The 16,415-nt window shown below is 42.8% G+C and overlaps 2 protein-coding genes across 7 annotated transcripts in view; one reads left to right on the top strand and one right to left on the bottom strand.

The window, feature by feature from the left end:
* LOC125454335 (ATP-binding cassette sub-family B member 6-like) overlaps positions 1–10,638 on the top strand; it is a 221,157-nt gene extending 210,519 nt beyond the window's left edge. For 4 of the 6 annotated variants that reach the window (XM_048534992.2, XM_048534991.2, XM_048534990.2 and 1 more), the window contains exon 21: positions 1,890–10,636. In XM_048534992.2, the coding sequence (XP_048390949.1) occupies positions 1,890–2,037 (148 nt within the window). In that variant the 3' untranslated portion in view covers positions 2,038–10,636. Of the gene's footprint in view, positions 1–1,889 lie in introns of all 6 variants that reach the window. The other 2 variants (XM_048534994.2, XM_048534995.2) reach the window with 2 other exon arrangements.
* Positions 10,323–16,415, bottom strand: part of si:ch211-67e16.11 (uncharacterized) — a 28,875-nt gene continuing 22,782 nt past the window's right edge. Inside the window, exons 6-7 of the mRNA XM_048534996.2 lie at positions 14,589–14,843; positions 10,323–13,045 (exon numbers count right to left, since the gene is read on the bottom strand). Coding sequence (XP_048390953.1) covers positions 12,845–13,045; positions 14,589–14,843 — 456 coding nt within the window. The 3' untranslated portion in view covers positions 10,323–12,844. The remainder of the gene's footprint in view (positions 13,046–14,588; positions 14,844–16,415) is intronic.

Raw genomic sequence — 16,415 nt, 5'->3', positions numbered from 1 at the left:
TTACCATTAGGAGAGTTCCCATATGGTTTCATTGTCAGGGTCAGAAAGTCCACGGCGAAATACACTTTTGAGGCTATCGCTGACTTCGGACCCGAGTGTTTCCATTAAATCCCCCACTTGTCAGGAGTTTACAACACACTGGTCAGAGTTCTGATGATAGGAAACACAGAATCTTGCCAGGTGCTGCCTGATCCATTGAGTATTTCCAGCATTTTCCGTTTTTTATTTTAGATTTCCAGTGTCTGCATTTTTCTTTATTTCTGTGTCATGAATTAATAGTTTTTATAGCCCTACTTTCATGGTAAACCCACAAGAATTGGGTGACCACAGCTGCTCAGTCAGAAGTAGTTCCCTAGATAATAGTTTTCCTCCCCTCCATCCATTGTGGAGGGCCATGAATGAGGACTCTTGCCTTACAGCCATTGAAGTATTTTCCAAAGTGTACTCACTGTTGTAATAGAGTGCAACAGTGAATTACAGCACAGCTAGCTCTCACAAACAGCAATTGGTAATGACCAAATCAGCTGTATTTCAGAGATATAATATTGGCAGGAGCACTAGAGAGAATTCCTCTGCTGTGTTGGAAATAGTGCCGTAAAGATTTTTATATCATACCTGAGACACCAATGGGGGCTTAAGTTAACTAATACTTTTGCCCTGTCCCCAGAGATGGTGAGGAAGGGAAATAATTTGACAAATTGACCCTAGAGAGATATTCACCTTTTCACTCCAATTCACCAATTAAGTGCTGGGTGAGAAAGTCCATCTGGGGAGTTCCTGACTTGTCAGTAATTAAAACACTTAGGTGGTCAATTAATGACTACTTAAGGGCTACAACTTAGCACCTTCCCAATGACCTGACTTCTCAACAGGCAAGGAAAGTGGCTGATTTTGCAAGTGGGCAAACATAGTGCATATCTGCTGAGGCAGGAGTTTCTCCTTTTACTGCAATTTGGAGGCAAGAATAGGGAGCAAGGGGATACTGTCTGAAAGCCACATCTTTGCCCTTACCTCAAACCTTCTGATTCTCCTCTCCCCTCAACCTCCATGCCATGAGAAGGAATTGGAAAAGTCCTACCTTCTCACCGTTGGATCTCCTGAAGAGTAGGTGTTCACTAACAGAACCCAGAAACTGCCTACTTGTTGTTGGCTGGCAACTTCAGGCAAGCTGGGACATCACCATCAAGGCTGGGAAGCTCTCAGGTCAGTTTTTAAGAGGTTGATGAATGCTTGATCTGGCGTGCTTTCTCAGGTGTGGGGCAGGGAGGACATGTTATCTGACACCCCATGTGCCTGCGCCCCCCCCCGACACACAGCCTCAAGAAGGGAAACTCATTGCCCTTTTCTGACAATATAGCATTCCCTCAGTACTGCACTGAAACCATTTGCTTGGAATTGGTTACTGTCTCTGCAATGGGACTCAAACCCGTGATCTTCTGCTCAGAGGTGAGAGTGCTTCCCACCAAACCATGGCTGACACTTGATCCTGTACTATCAACAAGGCACACTGCAGCAACTCGCTCACAGTCCTTTGACAACACCTTCCAAACCCATAACTACTATCATCTAGAAAGACAAAAGAGGCAGAAGTATGGGAATGCTGTCACTTGCACGTTTCCTTTTAATTGCTCTTCATCCTGACTTGGGTGTGTCTTGGCATTCCTTTACTGTTGCTGAGCATAAATCCTGGAACTCACTCAATGTTGGCACTCTTGGCACATCTGCACGACAAGGACAGAAGTAGCTCAAGGAAGCAGGTCACCACCACCTTCTCTAAATCAATTAGGGTTGTGTAGTGAATCCTGACATAGCCAACAGTGCCCGCATCCAATATCTTTAAAAACATTCCTGAGTCAATTTTGTGATCATATATTTCTAATTTGTTTCAGGCACGATGTGTTGCTTGCTAAAGGCGGCGTTTATGCCGGGATGTGGATGGAACAGCAGCAAGCCGAGTCGACTGACTCAGCATCTGACACAGAAATCAAAGACAAGAGCACTGAGAAACTGCAGGCGCCCAGCAATAAGGGGAACTGAAGACAAACCTGCATTGGACTAGGAGCCCTGACCATTGTTATTCCTCAACATAAGGCCATCAATGTATTGACCATGCTTGGTCAGCACAGTGTGCCACATTGAAAACATTACATTTGAAACATGGAATCAGTTTTACATTGTTACAAGAGTTTCTAAGCATCTTCGACGGGAAGAAGATCCCAGTGATTCATTTTTAGGGTTTTTCTGAAGGGGGTAAAAGTAAATGACAGGCGAGTTCCTAAACTAACAACTGCGTTGGATTTTGTAGCCGCCAGCTCGAATTTTAATTTGCATCGTGATGAAGTGCCTTGGTGAGCTTGTAATTTGGGAAGGAAGCTAAATTTTTGAAGCATTTAGCAAAGCTTATAAATGACAGATGGAAGAAAAGGATGCGCCATATCCACATAATTGCACTTACAAAGCTTTACCTGTGCTCCCTTATAGTCTCCATTGATTTTCGTCCTCTTAGTGTCTGACTATTATGTTTTAACTAGACAGACCAAGGAAATCGTTCATCATTTCCTTGGTACATGCTGATCTAGCTGATCTCACCCAGGGTAGTACACGATGAAAAAGAACCTCATTTCTCCTGAGTTAAGATAAAGGGGTCAATATCTGACAGCATTTCCGCCTTTTGATTACCATACTTTAACACTTTACAGAAAGTACATTGATGCAGGTGCTTAGAGGCGGACCAGATGGTGACTGCACTTTTGAACTGATATTAATTGAGTAGATTTCTAGCTGAGGAGATGCCTGAGTACCAGCAGAGCTTACAGCACAGCAGGAGTCAGAGCCTTTGGAAGAAGAGGAGAGAAAATTTCAGATGTGAATAACTAACTGTTAGTAACCGAGACAGAATCCATCAGAAATACAGCTGGGTCAATAGCTGTAGTTGAACAGTACCACCTGTTCCACTCCCCATCTGATAGTTCCTTCTGTTTGAAGTTAATGGAATATCAAGCAGGGGGTATATTCATAAGACATCACCTGCTTTGTACTTTCACCCAAGCCAAATGTCTGCAGTAGCCATACCTGTTCTCGCTGGATCATTCAGTTACTGATCCCCTAGCACTAGTGTCTCTCTCATAGGCTTTGTTTTGTAAGCTTAGAGGACAAGACTCCATTTTGTTGGAGGTATTTGCTTATTTCAGTATAAATATAGTATTATAGTTACCTTTGAGGTTTTCCTGGCATTGGACAGAGTGATATGCTTTAGTTCTGACAGACTGCCTCTCAGCAGAGAAAGATCTGCAGTCAGACTGCATCTTTTAAAACAATTTTGCATGTGATTAAAAAATATTCCTAAGTGTTTCACAGGATCTGATCTAATTTAACACTGAGATGCTCAAAGGAATATTAGAACAGGTGTCTGAAAGGTCAGAGGTGTATTTTAAGGTGTCTTAATGCGAGGAAGAGAAGATTTAGACAGAATCTAAAACTTTGGGCTCAGTTGAAGATCTATTAGTTTACGATAGTGTGATTAAAATAATTGAATGTGCAAGAAGACTGAATTTGGAAAATCCCTGAGGTTTGAAGACTTGGGGGAGGCTAGGTATATCTCTGAATGCTTCACATACTTTGAATTACTCAGAGACAGCAATTTATTTTTGACACAACTCCATCTCATTTAGAAATCGCACTCAGTCATGGAGATCTTCAGCACAGAAAAGGCCTTTCAGCCCATTATATTGCACTAGGCAGCAACAACCATCCACCTAATTATTCCAATCACATTGTCCAGCACTCGGCCTATAACCTTGTGTGCCTCGGCATCACAAGTGCACGTGTAACTACTGCTTAATTGTTCTGAGGGTTTCTGCCTCTACCACCCTTACATGCAGTTAGTTCCAGATTCTCACCATTCTCTGGGTGAAAAAGTGTTTCCTCACACCTTCTCTAAACCTTCAGCCCCTCACCTTAAATATATACATCCAGTCATTGATACTCACAACAAGGGCAAGGGTGTCTTCCTGTCTCTCCTGTCTATACCCAGCACAATTTTATGCATCTCAATCATGTCCCCTCTCGACCCCCTCTGCTCTAAGGAAAACAACCGTATGAAATCATCCCTTGGGTGAAGTACTGTTGCAATTGTGGTGTTGAATTTAAGCTGAGTGAAATAATGGAGGAGAAATTAGCTGTACAGACAACAAAGATCAAAATCTGTCAGTTGACTGTATCAAGTCACGAGCCATATTTTTCAGGGAAATCACTTTCAGGGTTAACTGTTTGGTGTGTCTGGGAATGTTCTGTCTGAGTTATATTTATTTAATTTTTGGCTGAATTGTTTGAAAACATAATGTAATAAACAATTTTACCACTTTATTTCCATCACACTGCACACCTGTAGTGACTGTTTTCTACATCTGCGCCTCCATGCTTCAGAAATTATTTTGCAGCACCGTGAGTAATGCCTGAAAACCAGCTGCCCTTATAATCTCAATGAAGGTACTAACCAATGCGTCATAGCGGGAGGCAGTGGCCTAATGGTATTATTGCTGGAGTCCACATTTTGTTCTGGTTACCTGGGTTTGAATCCTGCCAAGGCAGATGGTGGAATTTAAATTCAGATTTTAAAAAATCTGGTATTAAGTGTCTAATGATGACCAAGGATGAGAGGTGACTTGATAGAGGTGTACAAAATGCATTCCACGGCCCGACCACTCTCTGAAGAACCTACCTCTGACGTCTCCCCTATATCTAACTCCACTCACTTTAAAGCTATGTCCCCTCATAATAGCTACCTCCACCCTAGGAAAAAGTCTCTGGCTGTCCACTCTATCTATACCTCTAATCAGAGCCTTGCGGGACACCACTCAGCACTGACCTCCAGGCAAAATACTTACCATCTACAACCACTCTCTGCCTCCTGTCAGCCAACCAATTCTGAATCCAGACAGTCAAATCACCCTGTATCCCATACCTCCTGACTTTATGAATGAATAAATAGCTTGTAGCTCCACAAATTTGTTCAGTATTACAACCCTCATATATGTAATTTCACCAAGTGTCTCTCTTTTTTACATCTTAATTTATATAATAACTGGAATGTTATTTTATATTTCTGAAAAAAGTGGAATCTTGCCAAATCATGGGGCTACTCTCTCATTAAAGAGACACCTGGTGGTGGTTTAACCTGACAGTCACCATGCCTCAGGAAGGGGAGAGGTTGAGTGAGGCAGTCATTCATGGTAAGTGTCACTGTGCAGGAGTATAGCTCAAGCTGTTGGCATCAGACTGCATTGCAAACCCACTATTCAGGCAACTGAGCTAAGCCACTTCAGCTGAGTGTAGTAAAGGCTGCGTGAGTGAAGCTGGAAATTTGATTCAAAGTGGGAATTTGATGCAATGGGGACAGAGGTGTTTTAACTAAAGTTTATTTCAAGAGCTAAAATGTCCAGAATAAGGAAGGTGGGAGAGGAGAAAAGATGGGGATCAGGGGGCTGAACTGCAGTGAGAATCATGAAGGACATCATGAACCACAGTGTGACCAGAGTGCAGGGAAAGAAACTATTTGGTGAGTAGGACTGGTAAATATTTCTAGTCTGCAAAGTAGAGACGTTTTCAGTTTGTGTTCCAGCCTCTGTTGCTTTTCTTCTCTTATAATAATAACTGGTTTTGTCTCAGTTTGTTACTGTTTTTTTTATTAAAATTACACTAAGTTATTTTACTAAAAGTGCAAGGAATCTAGAGTAATTCATTTGTAAATTAAATCAGATATGACAGTGATGGGAAGTTGGGTGATGTGTTGCTGTTGCAACATGTGGAAGATTTTGGATACCAAGATGAATCAGAGACAACACCTCTATAGTGAGTAACTACAGCTTGAGGAACCTCAGATCCAAGGTGCCGTCCAAGCTGCAGACATTATGTCATTTCAGGGAAGGGGCATGTTATTCTAGATATTGCCACATAGGGTGGTCAATCCTTTCAGAATAGGCCTATTCAAATTTGGTCAGTGATTAGGGACAGGAGGGTGTGACCAGGGTATGGTAGGTATGAGGACTCGGGGTTGCAATTTAGGAGCCTTAGCACCCCTGCAATTGCCCACAGTTACAAGTTTCTTATGAGTTATGCGGACAAGAGTAGGGACTGCAGGAATATGACCATGACACTGTGGTAACTAGAGCCATTAAAGAGAGAACAAAATAGGACTGAATTTGTGTTTTTTATTCATTCATGGGATGAGGGTGTCACTGGCTAAGTTAGCATTTATTGCCCATCCTAAAGACAATTAAAAGTAAACTGTGTTGCTGTGAGTCTGGAGTCACATGTAAGCCAGACCAAGTAAGGATGGTAGTTTTCTTCCCTAAACGGCATTAAGTATTTCCCAAACAATTGACAATGGGTTCATGGTCATTGTTAGACTCTTAATTGCAGATTTTTTATTGAATTCAAATTCCACCACCTGCCATAAAGGGATTTGAACCCAGGCCCCTCAAACATTATGAATTTCTCATCCATGCTAACATTGCCAATCTGATTTGTCCAGTATATAAGTTTACCATTAAAGTTTACCATGTTTGCTACCACCCCTTTATCATAAACAGTCAATATTTCTTCCCATATGCTTTATCCTACATGTGATTACTGCTGGGAGGCTGAAGACTGTGACCACTAATGACTTCTTTCCCCACTATTGTTGCTCTCCATCCAGCCCAATTTTACACCCTGAACTCCTAAACCAGGGTGGGATCTATTGATTACACAAATGCCCCATCCGTGATTAACTCAGCTACTCCTCCACCTTGACCTAACCTTCTATCTTCTTGGATATCATGTACCCCTCAATATTCAGGACCCAATCTTTGTCATCCTGTAGCCACACCTACATTATAGCTGGCAGATCATGTGTATTTACTTTAATCTGTAGTGTCAATTAGTGTGTCCTATTATGAATGCTATAGTCATTTAGATAGGGGCTTTTTGTTTTGACTTTTATTATCTTTGTAACATATCGTCTTGATTGTTTGTATATTCTTTGGTTATTCTCTGTCACTTCCTGCCATTCTTTGACCTTCATTTCCCGTATTATGATGTTACTCACCTGCCTTGATTTGCTACACGAACCGAATCTGATGAAGGGCCTAGGCCCGAAACGTCAGCTTTTGTGCTCCTGAGATGCAGCTTGGCCTGCTGTGTTCATCCAGCTTCACACTTTATTATCATAATCCCTTGTTCCTACTTCCTACTTAATACAGTTTAGTAGGAAGCTGATTCCAGTATGGCTTAGTTGCACACTGCCCTAAAGGTGAAGCCTCCACTTTCTCCAGCACTAATGTCAATGCCCCACAAACTGTAACCCATTTGACTCATTAATACTTCTCCATTGAGATTCTAATCTTCAATATAGTCACCAGCTGGGCAACACAGCTGTTTGCACTCATGCTCGTGGCTGAACAGAACATTGTCCATTCCCCTCACTATGCCATCTCCAACTCCTTTTTACTTACCCTGCTTGAAATGAGTCCTGAGCCAAGGCACTCTGGTCAGTTCTCTAGTTTGCGGACCTTGCTGTTGACCACACTGATGAGCACTTCAAACTTGTTACTCCTTCGCTACAATGTTCTTTGAGCTATTATCTGTCCCACTCGTGATCCCACCCTCCAGATCCTTATTCCAAATGCTATTGGACTACCCTGTGCTAAGGGCTGTGACACCTTCTGAATCAAAGTGTCCAAATATCCCTCCCCCTCCTTGATGCATTACAATATCTTCAATGAAGTCTCCAGTTCAATAACTCTAAGTTGCAATTCCTGTAGTTTTAGACACTTGCTACGGGTATAGAACATAGAAAAGTACAGCACAGTACTGGCCCTTCGGCCCACGATGTTGTGCCGTGGAATAATCCTAATCCAAAAACAAAATAACCTAACATACATTCCCCTCAATTCACTGCTGTCCATGTGCATGTCCAGCAGTCGCTTAAATGTCACTAATGACTCCGCTTCCACGACTACCACTGGCAAAGTATTGCATGCACTCACAACTCTCTGGGTGAAGAACCTCCCTCTGACGTCTCCTCTATACCTTCCTCCTAACACCTTAAAACTATGACCCCTCGTGGCAGTCAGTCCTGCCCTGGGGAAATGTCTCTGGCTATCTACTCTATCCATGCCTCTCATTACCTTGTACACCTCGATCAGGTCACCTCTCTTCCTCCTTCTCTCCAGAGAGAAAAGTTCGAGCTGTGGATCATGTTTGAGTTCAGAAGGACAGGGATGTAATGCCTTCCTCCCATTGTCTGTATGCTAATTTGTGAAATGTAAATCAATAATCCTTGCATTCATTCATAGGATGAGGGCATCACTGTCTAGGGCAGTATTTATTGTCCATCCCTAATTGCCCAGAGGGCAGTTCAGAGTCAACCACATTTCTGAGGGTCTGGAGTCACATGTAGGCCAGACCAGGTCAGGATGGCAGTTCCCCTCCCTAAAGGACATTAATGAACCAGATGGGTTTTTCCAACAATCGACAATGGATTCACAGTCATCATTAGATTCTTAATTCTAGATATTTTATTGAATTCAAATTCCACCATCTGCTGTAGCGGAATTCGAACCTGGGTCCGCAGAACATTATCTAGGCCTCTGGATTAACAGCCCGGCGATAATACTACTAGGCCATCCCCTCCCCTCTCTTGAAATTAATGGTTAGTGCGTATCACAGTTTCACTATGTTAGTTGTTGAAATAGTTCTAAAATGAAGGTTCACCCTTTTAGGAAAGAGCCAAGGAGAGATTGTTTCCGTCGGATGGCTGTGCAAGTTTGAAACTCTGCCTGCAGGTGCAACATCAGGCAGAAGTGGATAGATTCTTCCTAGGCAAGAGAATCAAATGTTATTGAAGACAGATGGGAATGGGAATTCAAAGCTCAGACAGATCAGCCATGATCTTATTGAATGGTGGGGCAATTTTGAAGGGCCAAATGGCCTACTTCTACAACAACAATAACAGAAGTTGCTGGAAAGGTCTGGCAGAATCTGTGGAGAGAAATCAGAGTTAACGATTTGGGTCGAGTGACCCTTCCTCAGAACCTTCTTCTAGCCTACTTCCAGATCTGTTTCATATGTTTATGCACCATTACAACCTAAAGTTAGATGTAAGCATTTAGCAGGTAATCAATTTACCAGACTCCTATGCTGTCATTCTTGACTTTCATCTGTTTTACAAATGGAATGTGCAATGGTTCCCAGCAGCTGAATTGGTACATTCCAAAAGGGTTTGGAAAGAAAAAGCAGAGATATTTCTTCCATACTTCTCCAAAGTCCAACACTACCAAACTCCTGAAGCTTCTATTCTGTGCCAGCTACACTCCACACTAGATGAACTGCACACAGGCTTCCATATATACTGCTTGTGATATTGATGAGTTAGTTCTGCTCTGCTGCTATTCAAGAACTGGTTTTAGATAGCTTCCTAATTGACTAACTGCACCCCATTGTTCTCCTTAGTTTACCCTGAAAAACTTTAGGTTTTAAATCCAACAGACGGTAAATCTTACTTAAATGCTAAAAGCAACCAATGTCAGATTTTAAAACAAGATTAAACCTGCCGTGATGATAGGAAGGAAATTCCAGGATTCTGACCCAGTGACAGTGAAGGAACGGTGATATATTTCCAAGTCAGGATGGTGAGTGGCTCAGAGGGGAACTTGCAGGGGATGGTGTTCCCATGTATCTGCTGTTCTTGTTCTTCTAGTTGGAAGTGGTCGTGGGTTTGGAAGGTGTTAAAAATACATTGTTGTTATTTAAAATGATTTATTGAGTCAGTAACTGAGAGGGACAGTTGCAAACTTTGCATGAAATAGTGGTTCCTTATTTTTCTATAAATTTTGAATACACTAATTTTAAGAATGCTTCCCTTATCGCAGACTCCCTAGAAGTGGGAAGAATGTCTTCCCATGCACTCTATGTCACACAATTTCAAAGAAAAATTGAAAGTGGTGGTTTATAATCTGTTGATGTTCATTCCAGTGGTGAGGCTGTAGCAAATGAAGCATTATTCTTCAAGCTTGTGTTGAGAGACATTGGAAGTCCAGGATGCCACTGTCATTGTGAGATGAAGATTTGAAAACTTAGGGTCATGTTTGTGGACTGAGTGGTAATGTTCATCTTAAATAGTCAACAAATCTGTGTTTGGGCTTCTCAGTATAGAGTCAGCAGTGAATCCATTTTACTAACTTAATTATTGAGCGTTAGCTAAGGAGTCACTGAGATGAACCACCTCAAAGAATTATACTTTTAAATTATACTTATTACTGTTATTTTTATACAAAAGTTACTTTATTACAAATATATACAGACACTGACAACTCAATTGAATAGCATCTACAGTTAGTATAAATAGGACAATCTGAATGCATTGTGAACAAATCCTGTGTATGATTCCTGCCCAGTATCATAGACATACATAATCCTGCATTTATTTACAGTCTCTGACACACAAATGCTACTGTTCATTTACAGCTTTGTATGCACAGTTTTTGTTCTTCCCAATCATAATATTCTTGAGATGGGTGATAAAAATATATCAGTAATTAAAGTTTCTTACTAAATCTGAAGTGGATTCAATTATTGCAATTTCATCATGTGCTGGATGAAGAGGGGCATTTTGTCATATCCTAGCTGAATACCATTTTTAATCACTCCCTGGTATAGTGTCCAACTCTGAAATTATAGAATCCCTACAGTGTGGAAACAGGCCCTTCAGCCTAACAAGTCCACACTGACCCTCGGAGCATCCCATCCAGACCCATCACCCTATAACCCACCTAACCTACACATCCCTGAACACCGTGTGTAATTCAGCATGGCCAATCCACCTAGCCTGCAATTATTTGGACTGTGGGAGGAAACCCACACAGACACGGGGAGAATGTGCAAACTCCACACAGACAGTCGCCCGAGGGTGGAATCGAACCCGGGTCCCTGGCGCTGTGAGGCAGCAGGGCTAACCACTGAGCCACCGTGCTGCTCTATGCTGACTATATCTTGCTTTTGATCACTCTCGACATGACGAGGTGATATGTCCTCTTTGCTCTAAAGTATATCCTCCCACCAAGGTGGATCAGGGAATTAATTCTGTCCTACTTGCTTTATCCTGCCGCGTTTTATAAAGTCTCCACTCTGGCATTTTCTGAGGCTGAGGGGTGTGTTACCAAAATGCTTCTGTATCACTGACGGTCGGTTTTGTTACAATCCCATGTCTTGAAGCCCTGGGTTTTGTGATATTAACCAGGGCTGCACACAGTGTTCCAGGTGTAACCTGACTGGATTATCTGAAGATTGCGAGGTAAATTCAAACCAGGCAACTAGACTACACTACAATCTAAACCTGTGATTCTTGCACCCTCTTAGCACAGCTCAATAATGGCAGAGAGAGCATTTTACTCCATGCAGTGGCTCAGTGCTTACACGGGTCTTGAACAGGAGAGATGCCCACAGCCAATAGGCATTGAGGAGTTTTTAATCAGTATCTACCAAGATAGACCCTTCTCAACCTCCAACTATTTTAGAAGATTTTTCAGAGAATGAAGACCTTTTGAAGTGTATTCTCTTTATAGAAAACAGCAATGAGATAAATGTTTTGGGAGTTGGTCGAGATGTAAATATGAGCCAAGCATCAGCAGTGGGAAGCGCAGTCAGCATTCTTAATCTATCACCAGATCAATTAGGATGATCCCACATGATCTGTATCCTTAAAATCCTGAACAGAAAAGGCAGTGACTGGTCACCCCACACCCTCCACCAGAACTGCACAGACAGCTCTCATTAGAACAACACATTTATCACCGGGAGACAAGTGGGAGTGTGTGAGCAATATGACACAGAAAGCTGTGTTGCAGTGTTTTTTGGGCCAAGTTAATTTTGGAGTTACTCAGAGCTGAAACACTGTGGGACATCCTGAATATTGAAAGATCCTTACTGACAAAAGGATTCTTGTTCAAGGGTTTGTCCCCTGATCTCAGAGTTTTTGTTAAGGTACCCATTTGAATCTGACTATAAGCCTCATCAGAGAGGGGCGATAGAAGCCATCACAGTGGAGATTGATTCGGCCTTCGCCCATTGAAGTATACAGTGTGGAATGCAGGGAAGAAGTCAGGATCCACAATGATTAGTGTCCTCCCTCACTGAGGTCAGGAGTAGCGATCCTTCCCCAGTAATCAGCTAATTCAGTACAGTGCTGGAGTTCAACCTGATATCACCGAGGGCTGTACTAGCACAGAATCATCAGGGGAAAGCAATGGGATTTTTCCTGTTTAAACCTAAAAATAACTATATTATAATGCTGTTTGCATTTATATAAAGCTGCCCTCGTTCAGAAGTCAGCCTTTGGGGAGGCTAGGATGAGCCAAGCAGTATGAAGATGTACCGAAGCACTCACCAAGAGCATAATCAGATAAATTGGCACAAAGCCAAACGAGATGACGCTGGGTCAGGAGAGCAAAAGCTCAGCTCAAGTTCTAGGTTTAAGGAGTGGTTTAAAGAGAGAGGAGAGGTGGAGATATCACAGGATGGAGGGAATTTCAGAGATGGGAAGATATGGCTACCAATAATGGAATGATGAATATCAGGAATGAACGAGAGGCCAGAATAGCCACCATTCTGCACAGCTGGACCTAATTGCCGGTCAATCTGTTGAAAGTAAATCTGGTCTTTTAGAACAGTTACCTCCCAGCAGAGGTAGTTAAAGCAAGGATGGCTTTAAAATCTCATATAAGTAGATAGTAGTGTTTACATCTGCGCTTTGATGTGCTTCCATTTCCTGTAAGAGAACAGTCTACGTTGAAGTGAATGGGAGCAATTAGTGCAGGAGATCCTTGCGCTGGATCATCTGGTACCACACAGCCGTGGGGAGATTTTGACATCCCATGTACTCCCGCTTAACCTCTTCTGGAGTCAGAGGTGGGTTGTCATAGCAAGGTCCTCCGTAGATTGTGCTGTTCAGGAGCCCAGGCGTAGACTCAACGACCCCAGGAGTCAAAGAGGCAGACCATGCAACATTCTGGGAAAAACAAAGTCACAAAGCATTAAGACCTTTTCCAAGCTGAAGATAAAACCTGTTCATACAGTGGGTGGTGGGGATTTGGAATGCACCACCTGGGAGGGAAGTTGAGGAAAGAAACTTCACACCCTTTAAAACGTACTTGGATGAGCGTGTGAAGTGTAATTACATTTAAGGCCAGAAAGTGGGCCTAGTATAGGTTTAGAGTTTTCTGTCAGTGCAGACTCGATGGACCAAAGGGCACCTTCTGTACTGTATGAGTCTATGATAACTCAACAGCAGATTGACTATCATAGGAGTACTGATGTCTAGTTCCCTGTGAAACAAAACAAAACCTATCACTTGTACTATGATGCCTTCTCCCATTTAGATAGGGTGACATGGTGGTACAGTGGTTAGCACTGCTGCCTCACAGTGTCAGAGATCCAGGTTTGATTCCTCTCTTGTGCAACCACGTGGAGTTTGCATGTTCTCCCTGTGCCTGAGTGAGTTTCAGCTGGGTGCTGTGGTTTCCTCCCACAGTCCAAAGATGTGCAGGTTAGGTGGATTGGCCATGGGAAATGCAGGGTTATAGGGTGGCGGGTGGGACTGGATGGGTTTCTCTTCAGAGGGTCAGCGTGACTGAATGGCTGGCTTCCACATTGTAGGGATTCTATGATACACTAATCCCAGTCACAAACTATTGTGCCAGCATTTCACTATTTTATTCTCACAAACATAACTGAGGGTTTGGTCCAATTCCTTTGCTGACTTTCCCCCCAGTTTGTTTTGACTGTTCAAATATATCAGAAACAAATACATCAGAAGGTCTATGCGGCCCTTGACATCAGAGGTGGCTGGTTCCCACCCACCAGCCTTGTCAATTGAGCACATTATACCTTGTCTAGTGATGCCACAATCTTGTGCACCATGAAATCTGAAGAATAGGAAAAGGTTAAGAAGACAAGAGGTGCTTGTGCCCTTGATACGTTGAGAGAGAACGAGGAAGTATTCCCCAGTAGAGTGAGTGAAGCCTGGGGAGGCAGTGTGCTACGCTGAGGAACAGAGAGAGGTCTGCTCCCCAGTGTGGGCAGAGAGAATGAGCAGGCTGTTGCCCATTGTGAAGAGGGGAGCTGTGTTCCAATAGAGTGCAATAAGCAATGTATCCACTTCCCTTCATTGTAAGGATATTGTGCAGTGGAGATAGTTATCCTCCCATCAAGCTATAACATAGCAGCACAAATAGAAGGAATGTCCAATATGTTGGGGGGGCGGTGTGGAGGTGGGGTGGGGTGGGGTGGGTGTGCGAGCGGCGGTGAAGAAGCATTTAATACTTACTGCTAGTTTGTAAAAAAAATCTCCAGTTCTGTGTCACTTACTGTGAGACTGCTAATGACACAGATTTGTAAATTTAGCCCTGAGCCTGTGATGGATTTTACTACCTACCCTATTGGAGAGGTCAGTCTTTGGGCAGTGGCAATTAGCAGACAGAATGAAGTCAGAGAGCTCGAGGGTTTATATTTCTTTTAGATACTACGTACGTCCTCAAATAACTTCAACTGACCTTGAAGAGGTAATCAATGAGACATTGGTTGGGATGAAGTTCTCCCCAGAATTCAGTGAAGCAGGAGGCCCAGGTGAACTCCGATCCCCTGCTGTTGCTGATCAGAATAACATTTGGATGTTTTTTGGAAGAAAGCAGTTTCTTTGCCAGTGTTCCGGGGTAGCTTTGATCAACGAATATTAATACCCTGTGTGCGTTACACCCTTCCAGATCCATCAACAACTCTCCCACTGTATACTTCTCCTTCTGATCAGCCTGAAAATGTAATTAATGCGCAGTGTCACTCAACCATTCAAACCAGCACATTTACCTGTATACCATCTCAACCACTGAAGTAGCACAACCCTACAGATCAGAAAATACTACTTTCACAGTTTGACTGGATGCTTTACTTTTCATTAAAATTCAATCTCGTGATGTGTGTGTGACTGACACACATATTGCTTATAACTCGGGAATTCCTGACAGGACTGAGTGACTCGCTATGGAGAGCAGTTAACGCATGATGTTACTGGACTGGAGTCATGCGTGGACCAGTACAGGTAAAGAGGGCAGATTTCTTTCTCTAAAGGGCATTAATGAACCAAATGGGTGTTTAGTAACAATCCAACAGCTTCATGGTCAGTTTAAATCTCTCACTTTGTGATTTCTGTACATTTTAACTGAATTCATATTGCAGTCAGTCTTGGTCAAAGGTGCCTAACTATGACACCAGTGTAAAAGATCCTAGGACTAGCATTCCCTCTAATTTTCTTCCTGGCTGTGCAGGCCCCTGAGAGCTGTATAAGGCAGTGACTCTGGAACCAGAGATCAATGCCATGATTGGTGGCTGACGATGATGACCATGTACAAAACATCGTACACAGAACACCATGTCTGGACCATCAGAGCAGCTGTGCACACAGCCAAGAGAGAATGTTGCCTATGACTTGATTTGAAGGAGAACAAGTGAACTCTGTCTAGTGTCCTGGGCAGATACCTTTCCTCAGCCAAGGTTTACTGGAGTTTAGAAGAATGGGGGGAGATCTCGTAGAAACCTATAGAATTCCAACAGGACTGGACAGGACAAACTCAGGAAAGCTGTTCCCAATGACCAGGGAGTCCAGAATCAGGGGTCACAGTGTCAGGATACAAGGTGGGCCATTTTGGACTGAAATGGGGAGAAATGTCTTCACCCACAGAGTGGGGAGCCTGTGGAATTCTCCGCCACAGAAAGGGGTTGAGGCCAAAGCATTGAATGTTTTCAAGATGGAGTTAAATACAGTTCTTAGGCTAAAGAGATCAAAGAATGTGGGAAGAAGGTAGGAATAGCATTCTGAGTTGGATCAGTGCCATGAACTTATTGAGTAGAACAGCAAACTCAAAGGGCCGAATGGCCTATTTCTGCTCCTATTTCCTGTGTTTTTGAAAGATTTAAACTGACCATGAAGCCACATCTGGTTTACTATTGTCCTTTAAGGAAGGAAATCTGCTGTCCTTACCTAGTCCAAGTGACTCCAGTCCAACAACTTCATGTTTGACTCTTATTGCTCTCCATAGGTCAATCACATCACTGTTTGTGGGATCTTGTTGTGCAAAACATCAAACATGCTCCATTTTCTGCATAACGCTTTGAGACATTCTGAGGTGGTGTGAGGAGAGGTCCAAATGGGATTTCTTTCATTTCCAAAGTCACTAAGGCAGGACGACCTGAACAAGATAATTGGTAAGATGTGCTATTAAGTAGAGGTCATGTAATACAGTATAATGCAAGTGGCAGCACATTGGTGATTAAGTAAAACATTCACCCCCAAGTAGAAATGATTCAGCTCAATGCTTTGTAAAGTT

The sequence above is a fragment of the Stegostoma tigrinum genome, chromosome 7 (genome assembly GCF_030684315.1).
Source record: "Stegostoma tigrinum isolate sSteTig4 chromosome 7, sSteTig4.hap1, whole genome shotgun sequence".
NCBI classification, from domain to species: domain Eukaryota; kingdom Metazoa; phylum Chordata; class Chondrichthyes; order Orectolobiformes; family Stegostomatidae; genus Stegostoma; species Stegostoma tigrinum.
Note: the sequence above shows the minus strand (reverse complement) of the source record. Positions and strands in the feature narration are given on the sequence as shown.